The sequence below is a fragment of the Trichoderma breve genome (assembly GCF_028502605.1).
Source record: "Trichoderma breve strain T069 chromosome 7 map unlocalized scaffold00007, whole genome shotgun sequence".
NCBI lineage: Eukaryota > Fungi > Ascomycota > Sordariomycetes > Hypocreales > Hypocreaceae > Trichoderma > Trichoderma breve.
In genome coordinates, this window is record NW_026611593.1 from 3009628 (window position 1) to 3035000 (window position 25373).

At 47.3% G+C, this 25373-nt stretch overlaps 5 protein-coding genes across 5 annotated transcripts; 3 read left to right on the plus strand and 2 right to left on the minus strand.

The window, feature by feature from the left end:
* Positions 1-3409: 3409 nt before the first annotated feature.
* Positions 3410-7231, plus strand: T069G_11097 (corA-like mg2+ transporter protein domain-containing protein; the record flags this gene model as incomplete). The annotated part of the gene is made up of 9 exons (XM_056178307.1): positions 3410-3484; positions 3560-4272; positions 4338-4377; positions 4431-4769; positions 5118-5263; positions 5334-5787; positions 5845-6267; positions 6320-6478; positions 6614-7231. The coding sequence occupies 9 exons, from the start codon at positions 3410-3412 to the stop codon at positions 7229-7231; spliced, it is 2967 nt and encodes a 988-aa protein (XP_056024597.1).
* Positions 7232-7627: 396 nt separating this feature from the next.
* T069G_11098 (uncharacterized protein) lies at positions 7628-8440 on the minus strand (the record flags this gene model as incomplete). Its single annotated transcript, XM_056178308.1, has 2 exons — positions 7628-8334; positions 8437-8440. The coding sequence occupies 2 exons, from the start codon at positions 8438-8440 to the stop codon at positions 7628-7630; spliced, it is 711 nt and encodes a 236-aa protein (XP_056024598.1).
* Positions 8441-9453: 1013 nt separating this feature from the next.
* T069G_11099 (uncharacterized protein) lies at positions 9454-11600 on the minus strand (the record flags this gene model as incomplete). The annotated part of the gene is made up of 5 exons (XM_056178309.1): positions 9454-10364; positions 10438-10516; positions 10575-10701; positions 10763-11185; positions 11389-11600. The coding sequence occupies 5 exons, from the start codon at positions 11598-11600 to the stop codon at positions 9454-9456; spliced, it is 1752 nt and encodes a 583-aa protein (XP_056024599.1).
* Positions 11601-12490: 890 nt separating this feature from the next.
* T069G_11100 (PITH domain-containing protein) lies at positions 12491-13645 on the plus strand (the record flags this gene model as incomplete). The annotated part of the gene is made up of 3 exons (XM_056178310.1): positions 12491-12572; positions 12703-13247; positions 13310-13645. The coding sequence occupies 3 exons, from the start codon at positions 12491-12493 to the stop codon at positions 13643-13645; spliced, it is 963 nt and encodes a 320-aa protein (XP_056024600.1).
* Positions 13646-14243: 598 nt separating this feature from the next.
* Positions 14244-15296, plus strand: T069G_11101 (short chain dehydrogenase domain-containing protein; the record flags this gene model as incomplete). Its single annotated transcript, XM_056178311.1, has 2 exons — positions 14244-14321; positions 14376-15296. The coding sequence occupies 2 exons, from the start codon at positions 14244-14246 to the stop codon at positions 15294-15296; spliced, it is 999 nt and encodes a 332-aa protein (XP_056024601.1).
* Positions 15297-25373: the final 10077 nt, after the last annotated feature.

The window sequence follows — 25373 nt, forward strand, 5'->3', positions numbered from 1 at the left end:
AAAATGATGGATTAGTGTGTCTTGTCTTGCGTCTGCGACTCGTGCCGGGAGCTCGTGCCCACGCCAGAGTTGCAGAGCAGAGCAGCGATACGGATAGTAGTATGCAAATATGCAATGCAGCAATACGCAACAGTTAGTAGATGGCGTGCCTGCGTGGGGAGCAAATTGCAGGTGGAGGGCGGCTGTCTGAGCTTCTGCCGGCTGTGCTTCGCTTCACCCTTGATCCGCGCTGCATGCACGTCTAAGTACCGTGAAGCCAAGTGTGGAGGCGAGCAAGACACAAGAGAGCAGAAGCGCTGTGACCAGGTCCTGATCCAGGTCCAGGCACCAGGGGGGAGGGGAAAAGAGGAGGATGGATGCAAATGGATATGGATTCTGGATATGGAGCATGTAACGAGCACTAATAAAGGCCAGCCGGTGCTCCGTTATTATGAGGTCAGACTGCCGGGTTGTTGGATGTTGTTTCTTTCTTCTTCCTTTTTTTCCCTTCGTCTTCCTTTGTTCTTTTTCTTCACCTGGGGGTCTTTCGCTTCTTTTCGTCTGTCGCGGGGGCTTCGATCTCGGCTTTCCTTTTTTTCGTCTCCGCCAAATGCAAAGATCAACCCACCAGATGCTGGGCGATGAACGACGGCGATGTCGATCGACCCTTGGATGATCGGCCCTCGAGCCCAATGCGAACGAGGTGCAGCAGACGGCGAGATAAGAAGGGGAATCGCTGAGCTGGGGTGGAGGTCAACCGAGGGCGTGTGGGCTGGCTTCGGGGCACAGCGAAAAAGCCAGGCCGAGATTTGATTTGCACGCAGCAGAGGAGATGAAATAAAATGGAGGCGAGAGCGGCAGATTTACCTGCCTACTCGTACCACCAAAGGCGGTGATGTCAAGCAGTAAGTTGACGATTACTAAAGCTAAGAGAGGAGAAAGGTAAAAAAGAATTGGAGGCTGGTTCTATCAAGTCAAAAAGCTGGGTCAAGTACTGAAGTTTGACGGATTGATCGATGGATCCCAGACAAACTTTTTTTTTTCTTGCATCGCCACGTCCGATGCTGCTTGTCCCATCAAACATTGGAAGCTTATCACTTCACTCTGACTGATTCTATCGTCTTTGATCCCCACAACTTTGCCTCTGGAATGTCCGACTAATAATGGATCAAATGGCCTCCACAAGTCTCAACTCGCCTAGAGATGGAGACGAGAAATGGCGTGTGCCCAGCCCAGGATGGATCGAGACGGTGCCGTCTGCTCGGGCCCCTCGGAAGCTTTGCCTTGCCTACTGTCTCCATCCCCAACAAGGCACAGGCACAGGAACAGGCACATGCATTTTTCTGAATCAAAAAGGCACGGCTCGCCCACGTGGTCGGGTCTGCCCTCGACTTGATATCATCGCGTGCCTGTCTGCAATAGGCACTGCGCCCGACAGTAGAGCCTCTGTCCAAAGACGGAGAAACTCCTCCGTGCCTTGTGCATGTCCTCATTTAAAGCGCAGGAGATTTCGGCTAGCCGCCAGCCCAGCTAGCCCTCATCCCAGGCCAGGCACAAATTGAACAAGGACAACCCAAGCGCCAGGACGGAGCAATCGAGGGCCTCCTTGCATTGCCAGCAATCTCCGGCTTGGCCTCCAATGGCACATCGTTCTGAACTCTCTCTTGTGGTTCGCAGCAAGCACTCACGGCGGCTGACGCGCTCCTTTGGACGCAAGACAGCGGCAATTCAATTCCCCCAGCAAGGTCCATCCCAGCAAGGCACCGCTTTGGCCCCCCTGCAGCTATGGCTGGCTGCACGTCGCCTTTCGTAAATTAAAAGTAGGGGAACGGTGGGGAATCAACCTAGTCGCCAATTAGCCCTCGTGCTCGGAGCAAAAGACGCTTCGCCTTAGGCCGCTTTCAGGCACAGCCGTCGTTGTTGGTTTTTTGTCTGGATCTTGTGATGCGGTGCCACTCGCAGATGGTGTGGTTGCGCAGCTTGAGTCTAGGTCTGGGTCTGTCTGGTCTGGTCTGGTCTGATTCGGCCTGTGATGATGACTCTGGATACCTCATACTGTAACTCGGCACCGTACAGTAGCCTCTGGTAGGACGAACCATCTGACGTGATGGCAGCATGAACGATCCATAGCAATCCATCCGTCTGCCTTGGCGCTGTTGTTCGACTCGAATCCTTCGGCACAGGGTAAAGTAAGCTATTCCCGTACATTAATTACCTAGTAGTACTCGTATGGATATTACTGTACCTACGTGTACAGCACCAGATCGACAGGATACGTGTACGGTACGATGCCTGCCTTAGTACTGTACGAGTACCCACGGAGCAGAGTCGGTGGATTAAGCATAGTCGTGGTCCTTGTTGCAAGGCACTTTCGCATTGAATATCCACGATCCAATTGTCGGTAACCTCCTGTGCTAGTAGCCATTAGGCAAGTGGCGCGTTGAGGGCATCTCTTCTTAACACAGGTACTTGCGGTCAACTGAATTGAAACCAGCATATGCTTCAATGCATCGTCAGGTACGGCACAGTTACAGGCACTAAACTCGATTCCTCCTCCTCAGCCCCCCCTCAGCTGTAACTAAACATTGGTCGCGCAGAGATTTGATCAGCAGATGCAAGTACTTATTACCACCTACCTCTTATGCCCGCACTTGGACAAGTGTTATTTCGAGTCCATCAAAGTACCTTTGTGTTAAGCAGACAAAAGAAGTGGGACTCCAAGGGGGTTTACTTTGGTAACTCGCGGTAGAAGTATATTGAAGCTGGTGTTTTCGAAAAGTGAGAAGATATACTCGTACTATTAGGCAATTTCACATGAAGTACAAATGCGAGTAAATCCACCCTCCTTGTAGATATAATACATCAAAATCAGTTACCTTGTCAGCTTGTACTGCCTGATATGCCCAATAGAGAACATGTCAGAAGGTATTTTAATCTACTTCGTCCTCCGTAGATCCAGTCACAATGGATAATATGGCATCATGCAGAGAAGGAGCAAACCTTGGTTCCTTCTCCTAATACTTTGGCGATTTGCACCCGCTTATCTGTGCTCCCTTCACCGCCTGCCCATCCATTTCGGGGCGGGGATGCAGACAAAGTAAGACACTAGATCCAATCCCGGTCATGTGTTGGTCGTGTCTTGCATGATCAGCCTCAGCCTCTCTCAGCCGCCGCAGGATTCGATTTAAAGAAGAAAAAAATGATGAGAAAAAAAAAAGAGGAGCATTAGCACTCCTGCTACTCCGAAGAGAACAACAACACAATTACATGCCCCCATCTCCGCGATGTTAATCAACTAAAACTCCGACCCCAGCTGAATCAACCGCTCCCGCGACATCAATCAACTCTAGCCAAACTCTCGTCTCCATGTTCCTGAGTTTAGCAGATCCCAGTGTCTGAGTCAGGCCTCAACTAGCAAATCATCTCCGGCATGGCGTTCGACGACTCCATACGCCGCAGAGAACGCCCGCGCCGCTCCACCGGGGGTTCTGAAGCTTACTTTCAGGTTTGTACTCGTACGCCCTTTTGTATGTGTCCAAGTATAGCATCACATCATGGCTGACCGGACGGATGCGTGTAGCCGCCTCAACGTGCAAGGCGAGAGTTAACACGCCGCGATTTCCTCAATGAGAGCGGAGACGAATTCGTCCACCGCCGGGAATCCAATGATGAAGCTGAGCCATCTTTAGGGCCAATGATACTTCGCAGCCGGGATACTAGATCATCCCCTCCCCCCATATTGCGGCAACGACGGACCTTGGGCAGAAAAAGCTCAGGGGCTGAGCTCACGACAGAGGAAGCCGTCATCACGGAGTCTCCCACTGCTTTTCATCATGCGGCCTCTTCAGATGACGATGATCGGACTACACGTTTTAGAAGGCGTAGAGATTACGACGAACAAGACGACTCTCGCCCTGCCAGGGAGGAGATCATTATCGAGAGACGGGATGAGGATGAGCCGCGAGCGCGGGCACGATATGTCGATGCCGAAGAAGACGGGTATCTCCGTCCCATGAGCCCCATCGTTGAAGACATTGATGCGTTTGACGACTTTCACTTTGTCTTTCCAGCAGAGGATCCATCAAAGGATGCCGAACTGTCTGACCTGGACACCCCAACAACAGAGAGCGAATCGACACAAAAAGTCGAACGGCCTCTTTCAAACGTCATCACTGCCCCTGGGATTTATTCTTCCAGCTACTCTGGGACAGCGGAGCTTGGGGCTCAGCACGATGTGAATTTGACATTTCTACACGACCCCAGGGGCCAAAAGCAGCCTCTGTTCCGATGGTTGTAAGGCCAAACCCGCCAGCTATACACGCTTGTTAGTCTCCATTCATGTGCTTACTCTGATACAGACATGTTCGCCAAGACATAATGAACTTTGACGCATTCTGGGTATTGAAACTTAAAATAATCCGTGGCTGACTCCAGGCTGATATTCCTTGCAGGTCCAAGTATCGCGCCAAATCCACTTTCGCGATGCTGAAAGAAAGGCAGTGGCTAACCTGCAAGCCGAAGTTAAGCGGCAGTGCGTCAAGACTCGATACAATCCCCAAGGTGCAAAAGTAGGTTACATGGAGCCACGATGCATCCAGACTCCGATACAATCGTCCAATAAGAAACCTTCCGAGGACTCACATGCAGCCAACTGGATCTGTATACCGTATTTTCATCTACAGCAATATTCTGAATCCGTCTCAACTTCGAATACGGCACTATTCCCGGCTCAGACTTTACTCCAATCCCAATACTCTCGCAGTGGCCAACAGAGAGACATGGACCAAGCAGTGTGCCAGATTGGCCAAGTTCCGCGAGGGGAATGTTTTCACATCTCGCAACTGTGGTGCCTTATTGTCGGCAACAGTAGGTATTTCACAAATTCCCGCAAAACTTTCTAGTCTGCTGACACCAAACCGGCGTCCTCGTCACCTGTGGTACAATGCCGCAGTCGCACTTGCAAGGCACAACCGTGAAAATGAACACGGAACCCGGCCAAGCAGGAGGAGGACCGGGTAGAATTCTCGTATCATACGGGGGAGCAGTGATGTGGTCATTGGCAACAAAGGAATGCCAAACTTGGTTTGTAAGTATCTCTCCGGCATCTGCCAAAAGTTGCCATGACTGAGTGATTCCAGGCGTTTATCTCCCACTTTCGTGCCTTTTGGCCACGGAAACTCGAATTTTGGCGCAAGGATCGTCTGTTGGCAGCGGAAAACTGGGCAAAAATCTTGAACCTAGCCGAGGGGCAACACGGTGATGTGAGGTTGAAGTTAAAGATTGCGTATGGTGTTCCCGGCATCCTCACCAGTCGAACGATCGTTTGGTGGAAGTGTGGCTAATGAATACATCAGAGATGCACCCGATCTGTTACGAACATTTCTGAAACAGGATGCAACGGCCAACAAGGCATCACAAAAGTGCCCCGAACAGTCAGCAGCCGCGCCAGAATCGCTCCACGTTTTCACACTGTTGTCGAAGAGTGCAGACTCATCTAACGATTCCATTCTCAAGGACCTTCAGGAACAACTATCGGCGGCCGAGAAGTTCTTGACAGAAAAGACTTCTTACACGGCACAGAGAGAATATAAAAGATGCGAACTCATGACGAGGGACGGTGTTAATGAGCAACTCGAAAAACTAGGTACCCGCATTGAAGAGAAAAAGAGCGATAAAGTCCGCCGCTCATATGAGGAAAGGCTCGACGTCTTCAACATAGCCGACACGTTGTTTCAACTATTCTTTCCTCTCACGTTCCACGGTCCTACAACGGGTAAATACTGGGGTGCTCTAAGCAATAAGATGAGGGTAAGATTTTCTGGGCAATTCCATTTGCATGCATTGATTAACATCCAATTGTAATAGATGCCTGAACTTGACGAAGATGATGTTCACATGTATTCAACTCCGGTTTCAACACTCAAAAGCACCCTCTGGGAGTTGGCCCAGGACATACAATCGTTTCAGAATCTCATGTCCTTTGCGGGCAAGGAAGACCGCGCCGCCATGGAACTGCCCCATGAACTTGTGACTGCGTGGCTGCACATTGTTTTCGGCCTGACTTATGCCTATGAGGTCGGCTGGTACAATCATATGACAAAGGCAAAGTCGCTGCTGAAAGAAGGGATGCAGAAAATGGTTGAAAGCATTTCCGCCCAAAATCTCTTGGACAGGGCTGTCATGCAGCCAACAGAAGTCATGTCACTGATAGCGCTCAACCTCTTGCATGACGACGTGGGCAAATATGATGATATTTGTGATACATACTCGCTCTATCTCAATTCCTTGGTATGAAATTTCATCTAAACGAGGACGAGCCACAGCTGCTAACCATTACTAGGATACGGACATTACAACAAAGGCCCCCAGTCGGACGTATCAGCATCGTATTGATCTTGTCAACCAAGAAATGACTGCCATTAAGCGAAATCTATCAAGACAGAGAAATATAATAGCTATGCTGAGAAACAGAACTAGCATTACAGACGGAAACTTCATGGTACGTTATGGAGAGGAAATGCCGACACGTATGAGGGGAGAGTTTGGCGGTATGAAACGTGGAGACACTCGACGTTTTGAGGATGAGAGAATCGTTAGACGCGGCGCAGACGATCAAGGCAGATTTGGCGTTCAGTTCTTGAACGAACTCGAGACGGCTTCCAAGTTGTCGTCGACGGACATGGGAGGGTTTCGAAGCCTCTTTCTGGCTGACTGTGCCAACCTCGTTGACCAGAGAGAGTACGAATTCCGGCGGAACACGGAGTATGCGGAGGATCTGGAGCGAGAGATTACGTACAAGATGGAGTGGACCAAAGACAGGCAAGAGAACGCCATCTACGCCTTCACCTTGGTCACCATCATCTTCCTGCCGCTGAGCGCCATCTCGAGCATCTTTGGCATGAACACCAACGACATCCGCAACATGGACTTTGACCAGTGGCTGTATTGGGTGGTGGCCTTGCCCGTCACGGTCATCATCATCATTGCCGGCCTATGGTGGATGGATGAGCTCAGTAACGCAACGGACTGGCTCGTTGGCAAACGCTGGCGCTCATCAAAGGGGGCCTCGCGGTCATCTGGATCAAGTATGGATTACGACTCGGTGAGCCGTGCCAGCGAGGACGTGCCGGCTACCTACCGCCGATCTCGTTATTCACGTCCGACTGTGCGGAAATATGCGGAAACAATTGAGGTTCCCGTGGCTAGTATGCCGCCGCCGCGAAGACGGAGGACATCTTTTTACAAGTACTGAGACATGTTGCGGCAAATGCTGTTGGTATATACGTCTTGCAAGCATGCGCGTTAATCTTGAGCAATTTACGAAATTTACGAGCACAGAAATGAGAGCCAAAAAGGATGAAAATGAAGACTACTATTTATAAACAATAACTATCCGTGACGTAAATTGCATTCGTTATAAGGTATGTGGCCCAAGTGGTAAACGTTATATTTCGTTACATCGTGATTCTCCCATATGTACTCTTAGATTTCATAAGATGGGAGCCATTCCATACATGTATTGCAAGCAGACAATCCCAAGTCGTCCCTCTGTAAACCTTTCCTCTCCCCGAAAAAAAAACACAATTCCATATCAAAATATCAGACAACGAAAAATCGACAAAAAGAAGAAGTTGTCAACGCAGAAGCACTAGTCGTATCGGTATTCGCGATCCTTTATACGGATATTATAATCGCGCTCTCTATCCTCCTCAATGTAACGCGGCGGAGAGGGCGATGACGCACGGCGCCGGGCGGGGCTGCGCGGGGCGTCGACGTAGCGATACGTCTTGTATTGAGGCTCCATGGGGACGGGGACCGGGTAGGGAACGTATCGCTCCCTCTCGATGTAGACTTCTCTGTCGCGCGACTCCTCGACGTCGCGATGGCTGTCGCGGTCGTGGTAGCGGGAGAGATCGTCTTCGTCGCGGTGGCGGTGGTGGCTGCGGCTGCGGCTGCGGGAGTGGCTGGAGACGGAGGAGCGGCTCTTGGAGCGGTGGTGGTGCTTGTCCTTGTTCTTCTTCTTCTTCTTCTTCTTGTCGTCTTTTTCGTCCTCGCTGACGGCGATTACTTCGATGAATTCTGGTTCGGGGGAGGGCCGGCGCAGGGGAGGTAGGTTGTAGACGGGTGCGGGAAAAGGAGGAGGAGGAGGCATGGGAGCCGGAGGGAGCGTGGGAGGCGGCGGAGGGGGCAGTTGGATGATTGCTGGAGGGGGACGGGGCGGGAGGGTGATGTATTCGACGGGAGGGGGGGAGGGGGAGGGAGATTCGGGGATGTAGCGGGTGACGTGGGTTTGGCGGGTGACGATGTCGGGGTCGGGGGGGCTGAGGTAGAGGCGCTTCTTGACACCGTGGCGGCCTAGATTGATGATGTTAGTTGGTGTTGATGATGAGTTTGAAGGTGAGAATAGGTGAGAGTAGTGAGGGTGAGGGTGAGAGGGAGAGAGTTGGGGAGACTTACCCATGATGAATTAATAAGAGAGTTGAAGAGGAAGAGTGTTTGCGTCGATGAAGTTGCGATGCGATGCGATGCGATGGTTTGTGTGAGTGGTTGGTTGGTTGAGTGAAGATGAATGAGAGTGAGCGAAAGACTGGTAGGTTGGTGTATGTACGGATAAGATAAGCGCCAAGGTGAGAAAAGGCTGGGATCAGGTGTGACGTCTTGTGAGTCTCGTGAGCTGGTTGGTTGGGTGGTGGCTTGTATGTATATGCGAGACACTGCCTATAAGGATATAATTGCACAGAGAGAAAGGGAGAGGAGAGAGAGAGAGATGAAATTAAGTAGCGAGGATTCTAGTCTATTCTAGTACCAGGCACTGGAATGTGAATGGCTGGCTGACTCCAAGGCTGCTTTGGAAAAAGAGGCACAGAGTACCTGGACGCTGCTGTACGACGTCATGGGTTAAAACAGGGAATACGAGTGGCAGAGTTGCGGTGTGGGGCGGGCCGGGTGTTTTGCGTGAGCTGCGCCTTGGGGGAGGGAAACATTGATGCTGATGTATGTTATTTAGGCGGCAGAAACACGATAATCAATATATGATGATATGGATGAATATAGCCAAAGATGTATGTGTAGTAAGGTGTAGTAGATCAAGTAGAGGGCAGGCAATCAGTTGGTAGTTCAAGCAGATGGATGAGAGAAAAAAGATTGCTTCATCCCTCCTACCCGGGAGCTACTACAATTGATGGAAATTATCATCTAAAATGGCTGATTTATTTATCCATTGCGTGTCATTCTATTATTGAAACATCATGTCGAATCATTCTGCTCATGCTCATGCCCATGCTCATGTATACTCACACAAAAGTTGCTCTATACTTACACTCGACTCCTTTCTTTCCAAGCCCATCTTCAAGCCAACTTACTAGCACCCATACTGTAGTATCTCATAGACTCACACAGACACATGCTCTACTATCAGGTTCAAAAATCTCACCCACTCACTATCTTACCCAGTCTTCTCCTTGTTTAACTTGTTCATCTTTTCGTCTTCTTACCGCTCATGCCTTGGCCTCCCCCTGCTGTTGATGCATTGGACTTACTCCTCATACATCTGTTATGGTACACTCTGGGGCTAGTGGTCGATGGCCTCTCTGCTTCCGCTTCCGCTTCTGCTGTGTCTGCGTCGGCGCCGTCTGTGCCAAACGAGTTCCAGGTGCCGGTCTCGCTGCCTGTGCTCCCCGCAACCCTTGGAGCTTGGTACACCAGCGTGGACTCTTCTTCGCTGTACTCTTTGATATCGGCGTATCGTTTCTCCCAGGACTTGCATGTTGAAGCTCTGCTTTGTCCATTAAAATTATCAGGGGTGCCTCTTCTGATATGTTCCTGTTCATCGGGATAATTTTTGGCGTAGGCTTTGTTTTTCTGGCATATGTCGTATTGCCCTAGCACACGATCAAATAAAGCTCCCAGCTCAAGCTCACTCGGCAAGATGGACTCTGTCGACGATCGGTAGTGGCCAAGTGCCGTTCGGTATTCTACTTGGTCCGCAGCAATGGCAGCCGACCATCGCTTCCACGAGGGCATGCATAGAATCTCGGGAAAATACGGTTGGCGTAGCAGAGACGGAAGCAGTGCATCCAAGAGGCCAGCAAGAGCGTGTCGCATCGGCTTCATCAGCTCGAATAGCGGTTCTGAATACAAAATGTCGATGGAATTGATAAAATAGGTAGCAATGGACCTGCTGGTTTTGTAGTCCATTTCCTTGTAGATGTAGTAGGCGTTGAGATATGTGGAGAGATCTTTGGATGTGTCTTCGAGGATGGACAAAATGCGCGATGCCATTGCGGGAATCTGGAAGTTGACTGCTGCGCAATAAGCAAGGACGCAACGGGGAATGTGTATAAAGTTGAGCGGCTGGTTTGTGTCTCGCTCGCAAATTTCGAGGTCTGTAAGAAATTGATTTCTCTGGGTTAGCTGAGATGCGGAAAAAAATGATTGCTCTGAGGGAAGATGTCATACTTTTGGTGTACATGAAGAAGAGGCAAGGCTGTACTGCTCCGATGGCGTGTGGTAGATGTATCTTGATGGGCGATCCATCCTGCAATAAAAAGAATCAGCATCGTGAATTCGTTTTCTTGGCTGTATTTTTTGTTTACCTGGTTTGGCGGAGGAAGCTTGTCGCGAAACCACCCAGAGCGCCGTGTGAGGATATCGCGGTGCAGCTGGAACACGCTCTTTTCTACGTACAGATAGACGTTTGATCCAAAAGGATGCCTCCAAAGGCTAAACACATATCAATTTCATCAGCAAAGGCATTTCCTTCAGAACAAGGGTGAGGGCTCACATCTTGGCAGCTTGATCAGCCTCCTCTTCCAGGATCAATCTCGTCGGCGTGCTGATTCGCGAAACGCAAGATATCGACTCTTCAGATTGTGTTTCTTCGTTTGTCGAGCAACTTGAATTTGACACGTCACATGGCGGAGATGCGTGAGTCTCTGTCGTTTCGCTGGCTGCAGTGTCGGCGGCGACCCCAGAGGTGCCCAGCTCTGGGAATTCTTCATCCGCCAGTGGTTGAGTCTTGACGGAGGATTCTTCGTGTTCGGAAACTGCTGGGATCGGGTTTCGATTCCAGGGATTTGTTTTGGGGGGAGATGCTGGCTTTAGATTTGGTTCAGCTGGGTCTTTGGGCTTCCAGGTTGGTTTTGACAGCTTTTGGCTTCGGCCGTCGAGCGAGGTCGGCTTCGTTTTTGCCATTTTCCGGCATGAGCTATTCAATTGGTAAGAATGGATTGATGGAGCTTGTGTATGCATGGATGGCGATTTGTTGCTAGATGATGCTCATATTGAGAGAGGTAGAGTCGTGGAGTCTGTCTGTGTGGCTTCAAACAACAGCGAGGATGGATTTTTGTTTGGAATGGAATGGGTATGATTGAAAGTTGTGAGTGTGAGTGTGAATATGTGTTTACTTACGTCTGAACAAGGCCATTTTTAATCACGGCGAGGATTGCCAGCTGGAGGAGAATGATTGAGCAAAAGAGCGGCAGTGTCAACAGCTGGCGGCCGAGAGACAGGACGGGCAGCCATGAAAAGGTTGTCCGGATGATGAATTGCTGCTGGCTCTTGAGTAAGACGGAGTGGGCAATGTTCAAGTCGTCATCGTAGATACCAGCAGCCGATGTCATGTTGGAGGTTGGAGTTGAGGTTGAGGTTGAGGTTGAGATTTTCGATTCAATTCACACAGAGTGTGTTTGGGGAATCGAGGGGAGGCCATGATGATTTCATTGTGCTGTATTATATCAATTGATCCAGATAGTACGTTACGTGTAATAGTACCATCCACCAGCTATTATTACGGCGATTAATACCGTCCGGCCTGTTTTGGCTATTAATTAGGCTATTGGCGGGCATGGCTCATTATCCATATTGCCAAGTTTGACAGCTGGGCTGCTAATCTGCTGGCCGTGCTCGTTGTGGAAATGATGTAAATGTTCCACGATGCAGTGCTACCGTGTATAAATAGCCTGAGACTTGCGGCTGCTAATTGATTTTGATTTGATTTGATTCCCGGGGAATTGGGAGTTGGTTCGATAGATACGTACCTACCCATGGCAGAGCAAACAAGCAAACAAACATTTAATTGGTATTACCTGATGGTTTATTTATTCGCATTCTCACATTCACAGCCATCTGTTATCGTGATTATCAGATATAAAATACAAGTCCATATCATCCATTTTCCATCAATTCTTTTTTTATTTCAGCCCATCAAAAAAGATCAAATGCCATCAACTCTATCTCGACACTTTGCCCGCCCGAGTGCTGCTTGGCCCCAATAGGCTTAGCCCCCCACTGCCGGAGCTATCCCCTCCTTGACCCCTCCAAAAGCTTACATAGCAAGCACTCGCAGTCCATTCGCAGGCTTCCAACCCGTTACACAATCATCGCCAGTTTGTTTCTCTTTCTTTCTCTCCATAAAGAACAACTTCACCCTTCCCTTTCATTCTTCTACTCGACTCTACCCTATATCACCGCCTGACTGAATCACGCTGCTACAAACAAACAGACCGCAGAAATGACAGACTCGCTGGTTCACGTCACCTCCAAGGCGCAATTCGACGACCTTCTCAGCAGCTCCCGCATCGTCGTCGCCGATTGTGAGCATCTCCCCGCCATGTCCAGATCTCTCGCGATTGTTCATTTTCTACTGCATTGAATCTATTATCTTGTCATCATGTCATCTTATCATCTTGCCATCTTTGTCGCTGACCAACATCTTCCTTCTAGTCTACGCCGACTGGTGCGCGCCCTGCAAGCAGATTGCGCCCCTCTACGCATCTCTCGCCGAGCAAATCTCCCGCCCAAACCTCCTCACCTTTGTCAAGATCGACAATGACGCCAACCAGGATCTCGCACAAGAGTATGGCATCACCGCTCTGCCCACCTTCCTCCTCTTTCGAAGCGGCAAGGTCATCCACAAGGTCCAGGGCGCAAACCCGACCGAGCTCAGAGCCGTGATTGAGAAGCTGGCCTCCGAGCTGGAGTCGCTGGCAGAGGGCTCGGGCTCAGGCTCAGGAAGCGGCGGCATCTGGAAGGGCGCCGAGATCCCTAGAGGCTACAGCGACATCACAGACCAGGTCGAGCTCAGAGGATGTGAGCTCTTGAATGCCGATGACGATGCTGGTCCTGTCAAGGTTCTCTTTGAGAGCTCTCAGCCGAGTGCCTTGAGAGAGGGTGCATCGGCTGCCAAGGACTGGGTCCAGAGCGGATCCGACGACCAGCTTCTCCTCTTTATCCCCTTCCAGTCGACCATCAAGCTCCATACACTACAGGTCAGTGATTTTGGAATTGACCCATGACAATGTATGACATCTTTGACTGACTCCGAGAGCAGATCACCTCCTTCCCCCCCGAGGGCAACAGCGATGTATCACGACCCGGCGTCCTCCATCTCTTCATCAACCGCACTTCCAACATGGACTTTGGCGAGGCAGAGGATGCAGAGCCCACACAAGCCATCACACTGGAGCCCCAGGACTGGAACGCCGATGGCACGGCAAACATTAGCCTGCGATTTGTCAAGTTTCAAAAGACAACTACCCTCACCATCTTTGTCCAGAAAGGTGACGGCGAGGCGGAGACTGTGCGCATCGACCGGATCAAGCTTATTGGAGAGGCTGGTGCGAAGAGGGACATGGGCAAGTTGCAAAAAATGGATGATGAAGAGTAAATACGGCTGAGCAGCTGAAAAACAAAGAAAAAACAAAGAAGCTGTCTCTGCGATCACGTCCCTCTTTTCTTCCCGTCTTTAGAAGATATATCAAGATATCAAGTGCTTGGCGAGCATTGGAGTTTTGGGATGCAATGAATAAAACGATTCACGATGGCTGATGCATGTGATGGCCAATTTCTTCAGATGAAAGGCATTTTGCTTGACGGAGAGATGATATTCCACCTTGACAAATAAGTCTAATTAGTATCAAGGTTGGAAGGATTCGCTGGAGTCTGTTCTGGTCTATATTGGGCTTCAATTCGATGCGCAGACTACTACACACCTTCATTGACATTGATCCAGCCAGCCACGACGAATTCATGAAATTTAAAAGAGGAGCAGTTAAAGAGATATGAAAGTACAGCAACCATTGTATGATCTGGCGTTTCAATTGTTTACTTTTGCCTTGTAATTCCCAAATACTTCGCACTGTCTTGCTAGACCGTAAGATTACTCGCTGCATGTGGTATAATATCATCCAATGCCCTTTTACTTCTCCAATTTCAGAACCGTCAGCCCACGCCCAACATCATCTCTCCACAACCGGCGATTCATTATGTCAAAATATCTTCGGCAATACTGGCCTGGGTCGCCATCAAAGACTGAAAAAGACTTGCCCGACTTGCAAGGACGAGTATAGTCTGCCCTCATTCACTTACATCTTGGAAGCTCTCTTACACGGTCACAGGTCTTTATTGTTACAGGCGGCACGGGAGGCATCGGTCTGGCCGTAGCAACAGCTCTGTTCCACGGCAATGCGGCGCGAGTCTATCTTCTAGGCCGATCTGATTCTGCCGGCGAGACAGCCGTGAGCAGCATCGCCAAATCAGATCCCCCGGGCGACATGAAGCGTCGCAGCGCAGACGGCGATGGCGTTGTCAAGTTCCTCAACCTGGACCTCTCCGACCTGCAGGGCATCAAAGAGACGGCCGAGGCCTTTCTGGCGGCAGAGACTCGCCTGGATGTGATCTGGCACAATGCGGGCGTCATGGCCCCTCCCGAGGGAAGCGTCAGCAAGCAGGGCCACGAACTTAGCTTTGCGACTAACGTGCTAGGTCCCTTTTTGCTGCAGCAGTTTCTGACTCCGATTCTCGTCAAGACGACGGAGAGCGAAGGTGTGGCCAAGGAATCCGTGCGTACTTGCTGGGCGGCTTCTGTCGAGTTTCCTGATCCTCCTGGTGAGGATGGCATCGTGTGGGACGATTGGGCGTTGAGTTCGTCAGAGTTTTCTGGGTTGAATGGGCGAGTGCAGCGGTATGTGCAGAGCAAATGGGCCAATGCCATTCTCGCGACGGAAATGGCCAAGAGATATCCTCAGATTGTGAGCGCGTCGTTCAACCCTGGTGCCATCAAGACGGATCTCACTCGTCACGCGCCGGGCATCTTGAAGAGTGTCCAGGGGTTCTTGTCGTATCCGGTTCGACTGGGGGCTTTGACGGAGCTGCAGGCTGGATTTGGGAGCGAGGTGGGTGAGTATAACGGGTGTTATTTGATTCCTTGGGGGAAGATTGGGAGTCCGGTGCCGAAAGTTGTGGAGGGAATTCAAAAGAGGGCGTCGGGAGAGAGGTTGTGGAATCTCTGTGATGGCTTGGTCAAGGAGTTTTACTAAAGACTGTTCGTGCCATGGATGTTTATATTCATGGGATATGGCATGAGCATGTATTGATCTGTCTGTATTGCTTCTATCTCCAACTAGGAGTTTTGCTTCATTAAGTGTCCTATTGCGTTCTCCTGTAGTCACTTTTGTCATTGACGAGAGTAATTCCTGTTGATATCGCGTAGTTGATTGACCAGCTTCTTGTTTGGAGGGCACATTGATATCTTTTTCTCTCTCTCTCATGTTTTGGATTTGCAATTACTGTACATATGACTACATTTACATACATCCATATACATTCGTAAACAAATTTCAACGTAAGGCCAAGCCGTAGTCTATCAAAAGAGAAAAAAGACTCGGATACGTAGATCGACTCTAATATGGCACTTGTCACGTAGTTGACGTTTCATATTGCATCAATGTCAACAGCCGGATATTCACTGAGAATTTATCTAGATATAAAGTAGAAGAAATGCATTTGGTGCCATACCTGCAGCTCTCTTCTAGCTGCTATCAACATGTCCTTATAGTAAAGGAATTATCTCAACATAGATAAGTCTTTGGAATGACTGGGCACCTCTTATACTTTTTTCGATTCCCTGAGTCCTCGGTTCGTAAACATCGGCCCCTGCTGATTTTGCTGATGAGGACGAATAATATTATCTTAGAAGAAAGACATGAACACAAACATTCACTTCCATCTTTCGATATGTCGAGCTGGAGACAACCTTTGAAGGTTTCGGTCAATAGCGACCACGCCAGCGTCTTGGATGTATGGCATTAAGAGAAACCACGATACTACCACTGCTGCTTCCTTGAAGATGGCGGGCTCATTGCTCCTACCGTTGAACCAAGAATCAGTTTATAAACACTTTGACGAAGAGCGTGTTTGATGTTTACACTTTGATGACAGCAGAGCCAGAGCCAGAGCCAGAGCCAGACCCAGTACCAGAACCGCGACGAAGACGACGAAGAAGACGAAGAAGACGAAGAAGACGAAGACGAGGAAGACGATGACGATGATGACGATGATGATGATGATGACGATGATACTGCTTCAAGCAGTGGCCGCAAAGGCCGGATACTCTGTGGGCTCGGATGAATGGGTCCATTATTATTATGAACTGTTTGGCGCCCTCGCCAATTTTTCGGCGTTTGTTGGGATGGTGTTTGGTGCCGTGTGGTGGCTTTGGACCACCTATAAAAGCAGCCTCCCCTCCCCCCATCTCTCTCTCTCTCACATTGAGATGATCGACATCCCCCCCGGCCCCCCTCCGCCCCCTCCGCCCCCTCCCCAACTCTCTCTTTGTGAGCCCGATTCCCTGCCGATGGTTGACATTTCCCCGGCTCCGCTTCCGGCTCCCCCCCCGGCTCTCTCTTTGTCTCCCCGAGTCCCTCCCGGCAATCTCGATCCCTCCGGCTCCGGCTCCGGCCGTTATTAAAGGCACCAGAGCGGTCCCCGGCCCCTCTTTGATCCCTCGCCCGGTCCGGTCCCAGCAGCAGCAGCAGCGGCAGCAGCAGCAGAAGAAGAAGAAAGCGGGCGAGAGCAAGCCCCATTCCGGCGTATAAGGGCAGGTCGTCACCCCAGCCAGAGCCTCTGGCCTGGCTGGGGCCTGAACCACGGAGACTGTGGGTCAGACGCTTCAATCATTCAAAAGCGTACCCGTTCAGGTCTAGTAGGCATCATCAAAGCCGAAGCCAAAGCAGCTCCATCGCCTTGCAAGTCAAACAAAACGCAGGCGTAAAGACGACCTTCACCAAAAGCCCTCGCCAAAACGCACATGCTTCAACTCTTCTTCCTCGCTCTACCAACCATTACATCAAATCTGCTCGCCCGCCATACACTACAATTTCTCTGCTTGCATCAACAATCAATGCTGTCACGGAATGCATGATACCAAGAGACAAACGACGTTTCATATACCGTTGCTGGGGACCAGTCACAGCCAAACATCATCGACTGAGGGAGAATTATTTTGGGAATACATTCGATGGGACTCAATTATATCAAACACCACCAACCGGGAGGAGACGATGAGTTTGGGAAGATATTCCTTGGAGACCAATCACTGTTCATGGTATCACTGATCCAAAGGGGACGGGATACATGGGATTCAAGCAGCAGACAGCAAACTTTGGGTCGACATTGGTTTGGTATGCATACGCAGGGAGTGATACGAAAAGTGGACAAGGGATTGAGGATGGACATCTGGTTGCCTTTTGTTTCCGCGTTTGCTCAAGACAGGCAAACTAGGACTCACAGCAAAAACACTTTTACCCAACATGGACAACTCCCGCGGTATGATTGGCTGCAGGAGTTGCAAGCATATGGTAGAGGAGCAGCATGATATGTGCCTGGATGATTATAGGCGGAGAGATCTCTACGGGTATCACGGATCAGCATTGACGAGGAGTTGGACGATCTAGATACCTGACCATGACTGGGACCAGCTTCGCTCAAGACTCATCTTCATTGTCTCTCAACTCTGGAGGTCCGCCGCCACAACATCATTGAAATAGACGTGGGATTTCACTCTGTCACCAAGGTTTTGACTCAAATGAGATTCCAAATCGAATTTGATCTACGGGCAATGGGCCATCATCACCCAGATACATGTTTTTTTCTTTCTGTACGTGCTAGTGAAAAGGAGATGGCGATGTCATTGTCAAGTTCCATGCTCGCAGCGACAAATATCACCAGGCTACATCACCAACGACAGATATTGTTCTTCGCCCGCACGAAGTCTCATTTCCTATTTCCGGGATTTTGAAATGTCAGGTGTATGTTACGAATCTAGAGAGATTACATTACCAAGAGAGACCTTGGGATACAACGACCCAGCACTTTTGATGTTGGCTGTGTATACGACGTTTCCCCAGATGATACTCCATCAACCATTTACCCACAAGGAAATGGACATACGATCTATTATTCATATGTGCCGAAGTCTTGTTTGTTTGTCGCCGTCGATTGAGATTATATCGAGTTTGATTCCCAAAGGACTTTCACTTATCCACGATTTCTGCATGGTCGTGATTGCACCATGGCTTACGGGGATGTCGACGTATGGCAATTGAACAGGACTGTGCCAGGAACCATGTCGCCAAGGAAATCAACTTGTTTGCTGTCTTTGACGCAAAAAGGTCTGAGGTTTTTTTTCATGCGCGCTTTGCTCTACAATGAGAGTGGACATTCTCCAGTGGTACAACTTTAGAACGGTTTTTTTTTTTGGTTCGCCAAATACGGCTTGAATCAAAACCCAGGAGTAAATATTGGCAACGGACCGATCGAAGAGTATTCATCACAATGAAGGCGCCTTGATGGAGGTTACCGATACGGCATGCTAGCATCACGAGATGGATACCAGTGACACGGCACTCAGGTTCATCCACAATCTTGCAAATCTGTTTGGCAATGATGACTGATCAAGTGCACAGCCGTTACATGAAGGAAAAACTCACCAAATCTTTGGCCGTGTGATGTGTTACTCTTCTCGGAGTCATCTTGTGGTTGGTTCCATGATAGCGAGGACGTCATCCGGCTTTCGGCTTTGTGAGAAAATCATCTCTTCTAGATCCGAGTTTTCTTATACTAATCATTAAGCTGCAGGATACAAAAGACGAAAGTTCAGGCCACAATTAGCGCAACTGATAAGCTATGCTCAAGAGCAAAGCCACTCGACAGACGCAGTATATAAAGTTTCGAGTGGTGCATTGGGCAAAAACATACTTTGATAACAGATAGTGCCACAATTCAATGGATTATTGCAAGGAATCCACGTTCTCAGTACCCATTAACTATATTACACAGTCTACTATCCTGTCTCAAGTAGCTGTTCTCTCTGGTAGAAAACCCTTCTCGTGTCGCTTTTTCTGTACACTCCCTATTACATCCATCAGCCGACCACTTGATGAACTTGTGGACCCCCCATTCCGGAATCTTTCGAATTCTTTTTTCTCAGGCTCATAGATCGTTACGGAACCCATTGCGTGCGGAAAACACCCCGTTGGGGGTTTCGTGTGTAAATGCCCGAAGTGTGCTCCGCTTCAGTTCCAAAGCCGTTTCCCATACGCGTAAAAGCACCTCAGACTCATCTTGTGGCCGATGAGTTATGCCCCCTCCAGTTAATAAAGAACGCCATTTGGGGTCGTTGGGATCCAAACCTGCTCCTAGATCTCTGAAGCAGGTATACCTCACATCAAGCCAGCACCCATTTAGTTGTATGTAACACTCCGTATCTGAGTGACATATTGTGCAGGACGTTATATGGGCGTAAGGACCTTGGAAGTTGCTCCATTTCTGCATTGGATGAGACGGACAGGGTGACGGTATGCTTGTCACCCACGCTTCTACCTCACACATGCCATCTCGAATCCCAAACTCCGGAGTATGGACAGTGAGGCTTTGATGTGGGCAGCCTATAAAATGTTCTGGTGGATTTTCGTCAGTTTTGTGACAAGCAGTGTTTATTTCTTGTAGCTGCAAGAAGGTTCCTTTATCAAAGTATATCTCACTCGACCACCGATATTGTGTTTCTTCTTCAGAGGTAGCGCTTCCTGAAAAGGACAACTCTGGAATAAACCTTGTCTCAGTTTCTGATCCAAGCCGGCGGCTGATGCAGTTGAGGTTGTTCATTGAAAGATGATACTGCATGGAGTAATGGATAGGCGCGAGTGTGAAGCCTGATGTATTGGGCGTATTTATGAAAACATTGTAAGGAGTTCCGAGTAGCGCAGGGGGAGCTGGATTCGGCGCCCGTATTGAATTGTGGTCGCTGCAACAGCCTTGTCGAGGCGTACAGGTGCAAATTGTGTTGGATTGTGAAGCGGGATGGACAACGGCTTCTCTCGATGCGGCGGCCCCCATGTTTAATGGGAGTGAACTTGTTCCGGCAGACGTTTCCCTACGGTGCAGAGTAGGTGTAGAATGGAGAACATTGTGCTCATGGAACTGAAGAAGAGCGTCGGGGTCTGATGGACCAGCATCTTCAGCACGAGTGGCAGAATCTCTGGAGGTTGTGAATGTTGAATGATATGGGGGAGGATTTGAATGGATAGAAGAATCACTGTCAGGAGTGTGTCTCGAGGTGGCGTTCTGTTGGCTTGATTGACCAGACCGGTCTAAAGAATTACGATCGCTGCTCTTGAGTTTCCTGATGAAGTTGAACATTGTGCTGGTAACCCCGTTGATAAAGAAGGTAAAATAAATTCGTAGTCTTGATTGCAAGAGATGGCGGGCTGGCCACTACTTATGTATCCCGAGCGATAGAGCCGGAAACTTTGCTTGAAAGTCTATGCTGTGGTGGTTGGAGTATCGCAGTTTGTGTTATTGTGTTTGTGAAAGTATAGGAGCAAACGGGCCGACTGATACCAAGCCACCAGAGGACGTATAGGGTGTAAATAGTGACTCTCCTTGTGGTACCTTATATGGATTCGTACAGAACACAAGATCCATAGAATGATCACACTGGATATTGTCCATGAGGCAAGAAATACACGTGTGAAGGAGACAGATAGAAGGCTACGCTGAACTAGAATCTCTGGTAGAGACAATGTTCAAGAGGTGATAGTTCCAATATTGTTGCGATTAGTCAGCTTGTTGGGCGAGGCTATAAGACCAAGTCGATGCTGGACTTGCAGTATCCTTGTGAAATAGCTCTTCTTGCTTATCTATCACCATTTGCATATGTACTGGCATTTCCAATTGTATTGATTCTCGGTATACTGACTCTAATAAATTATATATTAACTCCTTTCTGCTCTCATATGAAATGTCTCTCCTCACTGTACCATTCACTTAGTGGCCATGGAGTATACTCATTGCCACGTAATCCATGCAATCTAAAGTCACACTGATGCATTTGGTTGACGCTTCTCACGAAGTTGGGAACTAAACAGCAGCAGAAAATGCCCGATCCCTCCACAACTCTCAGTCCCGTGTCTCTTGAATGGAAACCCGAGTTATCTCTTCTCATTATATTAGCGCTGGCTACTTATCTTATCAACTGCTCAGCAACAGCTAAGCAACCTCTTTTTCAAGCTCCAGTGAAGCCAAAACCAATAAGACTACCGAAAAAGCTTACTCTCGACAGCTACTAAGTGAGATGGATCTATCTTCTATAAGGTGAATAGTTCGTGGTTACAGAGATATTAGACGGAGAACATATACCTCTTGAGCAATCTCCCGCCAACTATAATATTTACAAGCTCAGCAGCAAGAACAGTTATAATATTATTATCACAGGCCTTCACTAGACCGGCAATTGTTTTTTAGATTAAAATAATATTTCGGGTATTTTTAAGGGTATATTAGTAGTAGATCGTAGCTCTTAAATAGTCACTAGGCTTTACGAAGTGCTTGCTAGGTTTCTTGGACTTCTCGCTCTTACTGTTCACACTCTGGTGTAAACTTCCGCGCTAATTACAGTTCTCCAGGGTTTGTTAGCCTAGCTAGGTATTCAGGGTTACATAGCCGGGCAAAGTGCAGCTAGGGCTAGCTAGAGCCCAACAAAGCACAGCATAAGATACCTTTGAGAATATAGCATCAAGAAGGCCGCCTGCAACGAATACTTTCTAAAATAAAGCACGACTGAGAACAACCTTCCAACGGAAGCCCGAAAAAAACTACATAACTTATTCCGCCAATTTTCAGCTGTGCGGATAGATTTTGTAAAACAGAAAGATCTATGGCTCGCAATCTTTTACTAGAGTCAGTGCTTATACTTGATCTTTTAGTACTTGCAAGCTTGTGCAAGGAACTAAACTAGCTGCAGGTGATTTTTGTCTTCTGGAGTAAGTAATAACTTATTACAAAGGTTTTTCCTATATTAATATTTTTATTTTTATTTATAAGCTAGAGTAGTAGTTCCTAGGGGTCTAAATAATAGTAGGAAGTATAGAGAAAATAAGGAATTTAAATAAATATTAGTTTAATTTAATTTAGTATATTCTATATTATATAACTTAATAAATAACTTTAATAAGTTAAGCCCTTGTTAAGTATAAAATACTATGTAATATATTTACTTAGTAACTTACTATTTAATATTATACTAAAAGGGAAAATATATTATATTATAGTCTAAAGATTAAAATTAAAGGAAAGGTTTATAATACTAAGAGTCTAAGAGTTATTTTAGTAATATAAGTTATTATTAAGTATATTTATATAAGAGTTATAAAGAAAATATATTAGCTTTCCTTTATTAAGTATTTAGGATATTATAATTATATATAGTAAATAAGGTTTACTTAAAGTAATTATATAAAATATATATAGAGACTATTATAGGTTTATATAATATAAAATATGTAAATATAGTTTAGTCTAAATATAAAAGTTAGTTAAATATAATACTAAGTTAAGAAAGCCAAGCCTTTTATATATAATTACTTTAATAATTGATACTTCTTAAGATTTTATAATAAGGATATAATATAATTAGTATTTTATATAAATATTAGTAAATTAATAAGGGAACTTTAGGAACTAAGAGGAAGGTAAATATAAAGGGTATTTTTCTATAGGCTATATTAATTAAGAGAAAAATAACTAAAGTTAAATTATAATAATAAAAAGCTCTTTAGGGGTAATATTATATTAATATAATTATATTAATAGTAATATAGTCTCTAAGGTATTAATAAATATCTAAAGGTACTTAACTAAGTATTAGAAAATATTAATAAAAGTCTTTGTATTTATTGATATTATATTATATTATATTAATTTTAATTAATATATATTAATTTTATAATAGTAAATATAAAAGTTAAGTTTATAATATTTCTAAGTAATTATATATAAATAAATTAATAATATTAAAGTAAATAATGAATTAAATAAATATTTTCTTTTATTTAAATACTTTTTATAATAGAGTATTAATATATATATATTACTTTTATAAAGTTATAATATATACTTAAAGGTTTTATAATATTACCCTAAATATTATAAAGTAATTAATTTAAATTTAACTAAGGGACTTTATATTAGTAAATATAATTATTTTATTTTATTTAATAATTAAATATTATAATACTTAGGTCCTTAGGCTAATATTAATAATTACTACTTAAGATTAATAATAACTTAAGTTATATTCTATATAATAATAAAAACTTAACTTAATAATATTAAATATTAATTATAGTTACTATAATATAATATTACCTAAAGTAACCTTAGGAAAATAAATTAATAAGTCCTTCTATAGTAAAGGATATTTAGAAAAAATAACTAAGATTAATTTATAATAGTTATAAACCTTAAGTAGTAGTTTATTAAAATATATATCTTTTCTCTAAGAGCTATATATTATAATAGCTATAAGTTAGTTATAGGCTATTATTAAAGTAAGGGTAGAATATAAAAGTTTTTATATTAATAATAAATAAAGTTTTTTATAAAGAGTTTCTTTATTATAAGTAAGGGGTAACAGAAAAATTAAAATATAAGTTATAGTAATTTAGCAAATAGTTATTATTATTATATATATATATATATAGGTAGTATTTTAGTATAATATATTATAGTAAGGGGTATTAGGATTTTGTGGAAAATCAGAATGCGGCCGCGAGCCCAACTCTGGCTGCCAACCGCTCCCGCCCGGCCGGAGGACCCTCGAGGGCGCCGGGCCAAGGTTCACGCCCGCCTGCAGGGTAGGCGGGGGGCGGGTTTTGGGGGAGATCTTGGGGCTGTTGAGGCGCGCCGGGGGGGAGGGAGGCGGCGGCGGCGGCAGGGCCAAGGCCAGGGGACCAGAGGGCCAGAGGGTGGGTGGCTCGGCCCCCGGCAGGGGCGAAAAAATATGCACCCGCGCCCTCCAGGGTAGGTCCAGGGTAGGTTCCGGGTAGGCGCTTATATAGAGCGGCTCCAGGGTAGGTCCAGGGTAGGTCCCTCCGTGCTGTAGGGTAGGTCTAGGGTAGGTCCCGGGTAGCTCTAGGGTAGCTCTAGGGTAGGTCCCGGGTAGGTCTAGGGTAGGTCTAGGGTAGCTGCTGTTTTTATTTTTACTTTTTTCCTCCTTTTACTTTTCCCTCGTTGAATTCCTTTCCCCCCTCCAGTCCTCGGCCTTGCTGCCGGGCCCGGCCCCCTTACCTTGGGCGTGGCCCCGGGTGTTTTTTGGGCTCGGTTATAGGGTAAGTGTAGGGCAGGTACAGGGTAGGTATAGGGTAAGCTTAAAGTAGTTTTATAATAGCTATAGGGTAGGTAAGTTATATAGAGTATATACATATACGTATAATAAACATATGATATATGATTTCGTAGTTTTTCTGTTTTTCTAGGTTTTACACCTGGGCACCTTCTTCTGCTTACTGGCATGTAAAGGTGGTAGCAGTAGTGGGCGGGAATTGGGAGGGGAGAGGAAAGGTGCAAATGGGGGCGTGGACGTGCGTGCGGCCTGCATAGGGCAGCGGCTCCAGGGTAGGTCTAGGGTAGGTTCAGGGTAGGTGCTTTCACGGGCCAGCCCCGGGTTGGGCGCATTTATAGGGCAGTGGCCGCTCCAGGGTAGGTCCCTCCGCGCTCCAGGGTAGGTCTAGGGTAGGTCCAGGGTAGGCTCTTTGGCGGGGCAGCCCGAAAAAGGCCAAGTTCCGAAAAAACGGCTGGGTCGGTTTTTTTTTTGTATGGCCGTGAGTCGATTTGACCAAAAACGCATACAAATGAATTTTGCGGAAAATCGGAATGCGGCCACGAGCCCAATTCTGGCGGCCGACCCCTTCCATTTGGTCGCAGGACCTACGAGAGGAAAGGGACAACCAAAGGAAGAAGCCCGAGAGGGCAGAAGCCGGCGACCCCCGACCGATCAAACTGTACCATATCTTGTAGACTTTTAGTTATCGTGGCCTTTTGAACAGGCTTGCAGGCTCCGCGTCTCGCTAGCGATCGGTCATAGCTAATCGTCGACCCTCCCGACAGCGGCTCCCCAGGGTGCTCGCCGTACGGAGGATGCCTGGCTGTGTCGGGGGGCCCCTAGGGGACCTCTGGCGCCGTCGGATGGGTTCGGTGGGTTGCTGGCCCTCTGTGGCACGCGGCCTTACTGAGCAACGGGGGGAAACCCGCCCTTAGCGGACGCCGCAATGGTTGATGCT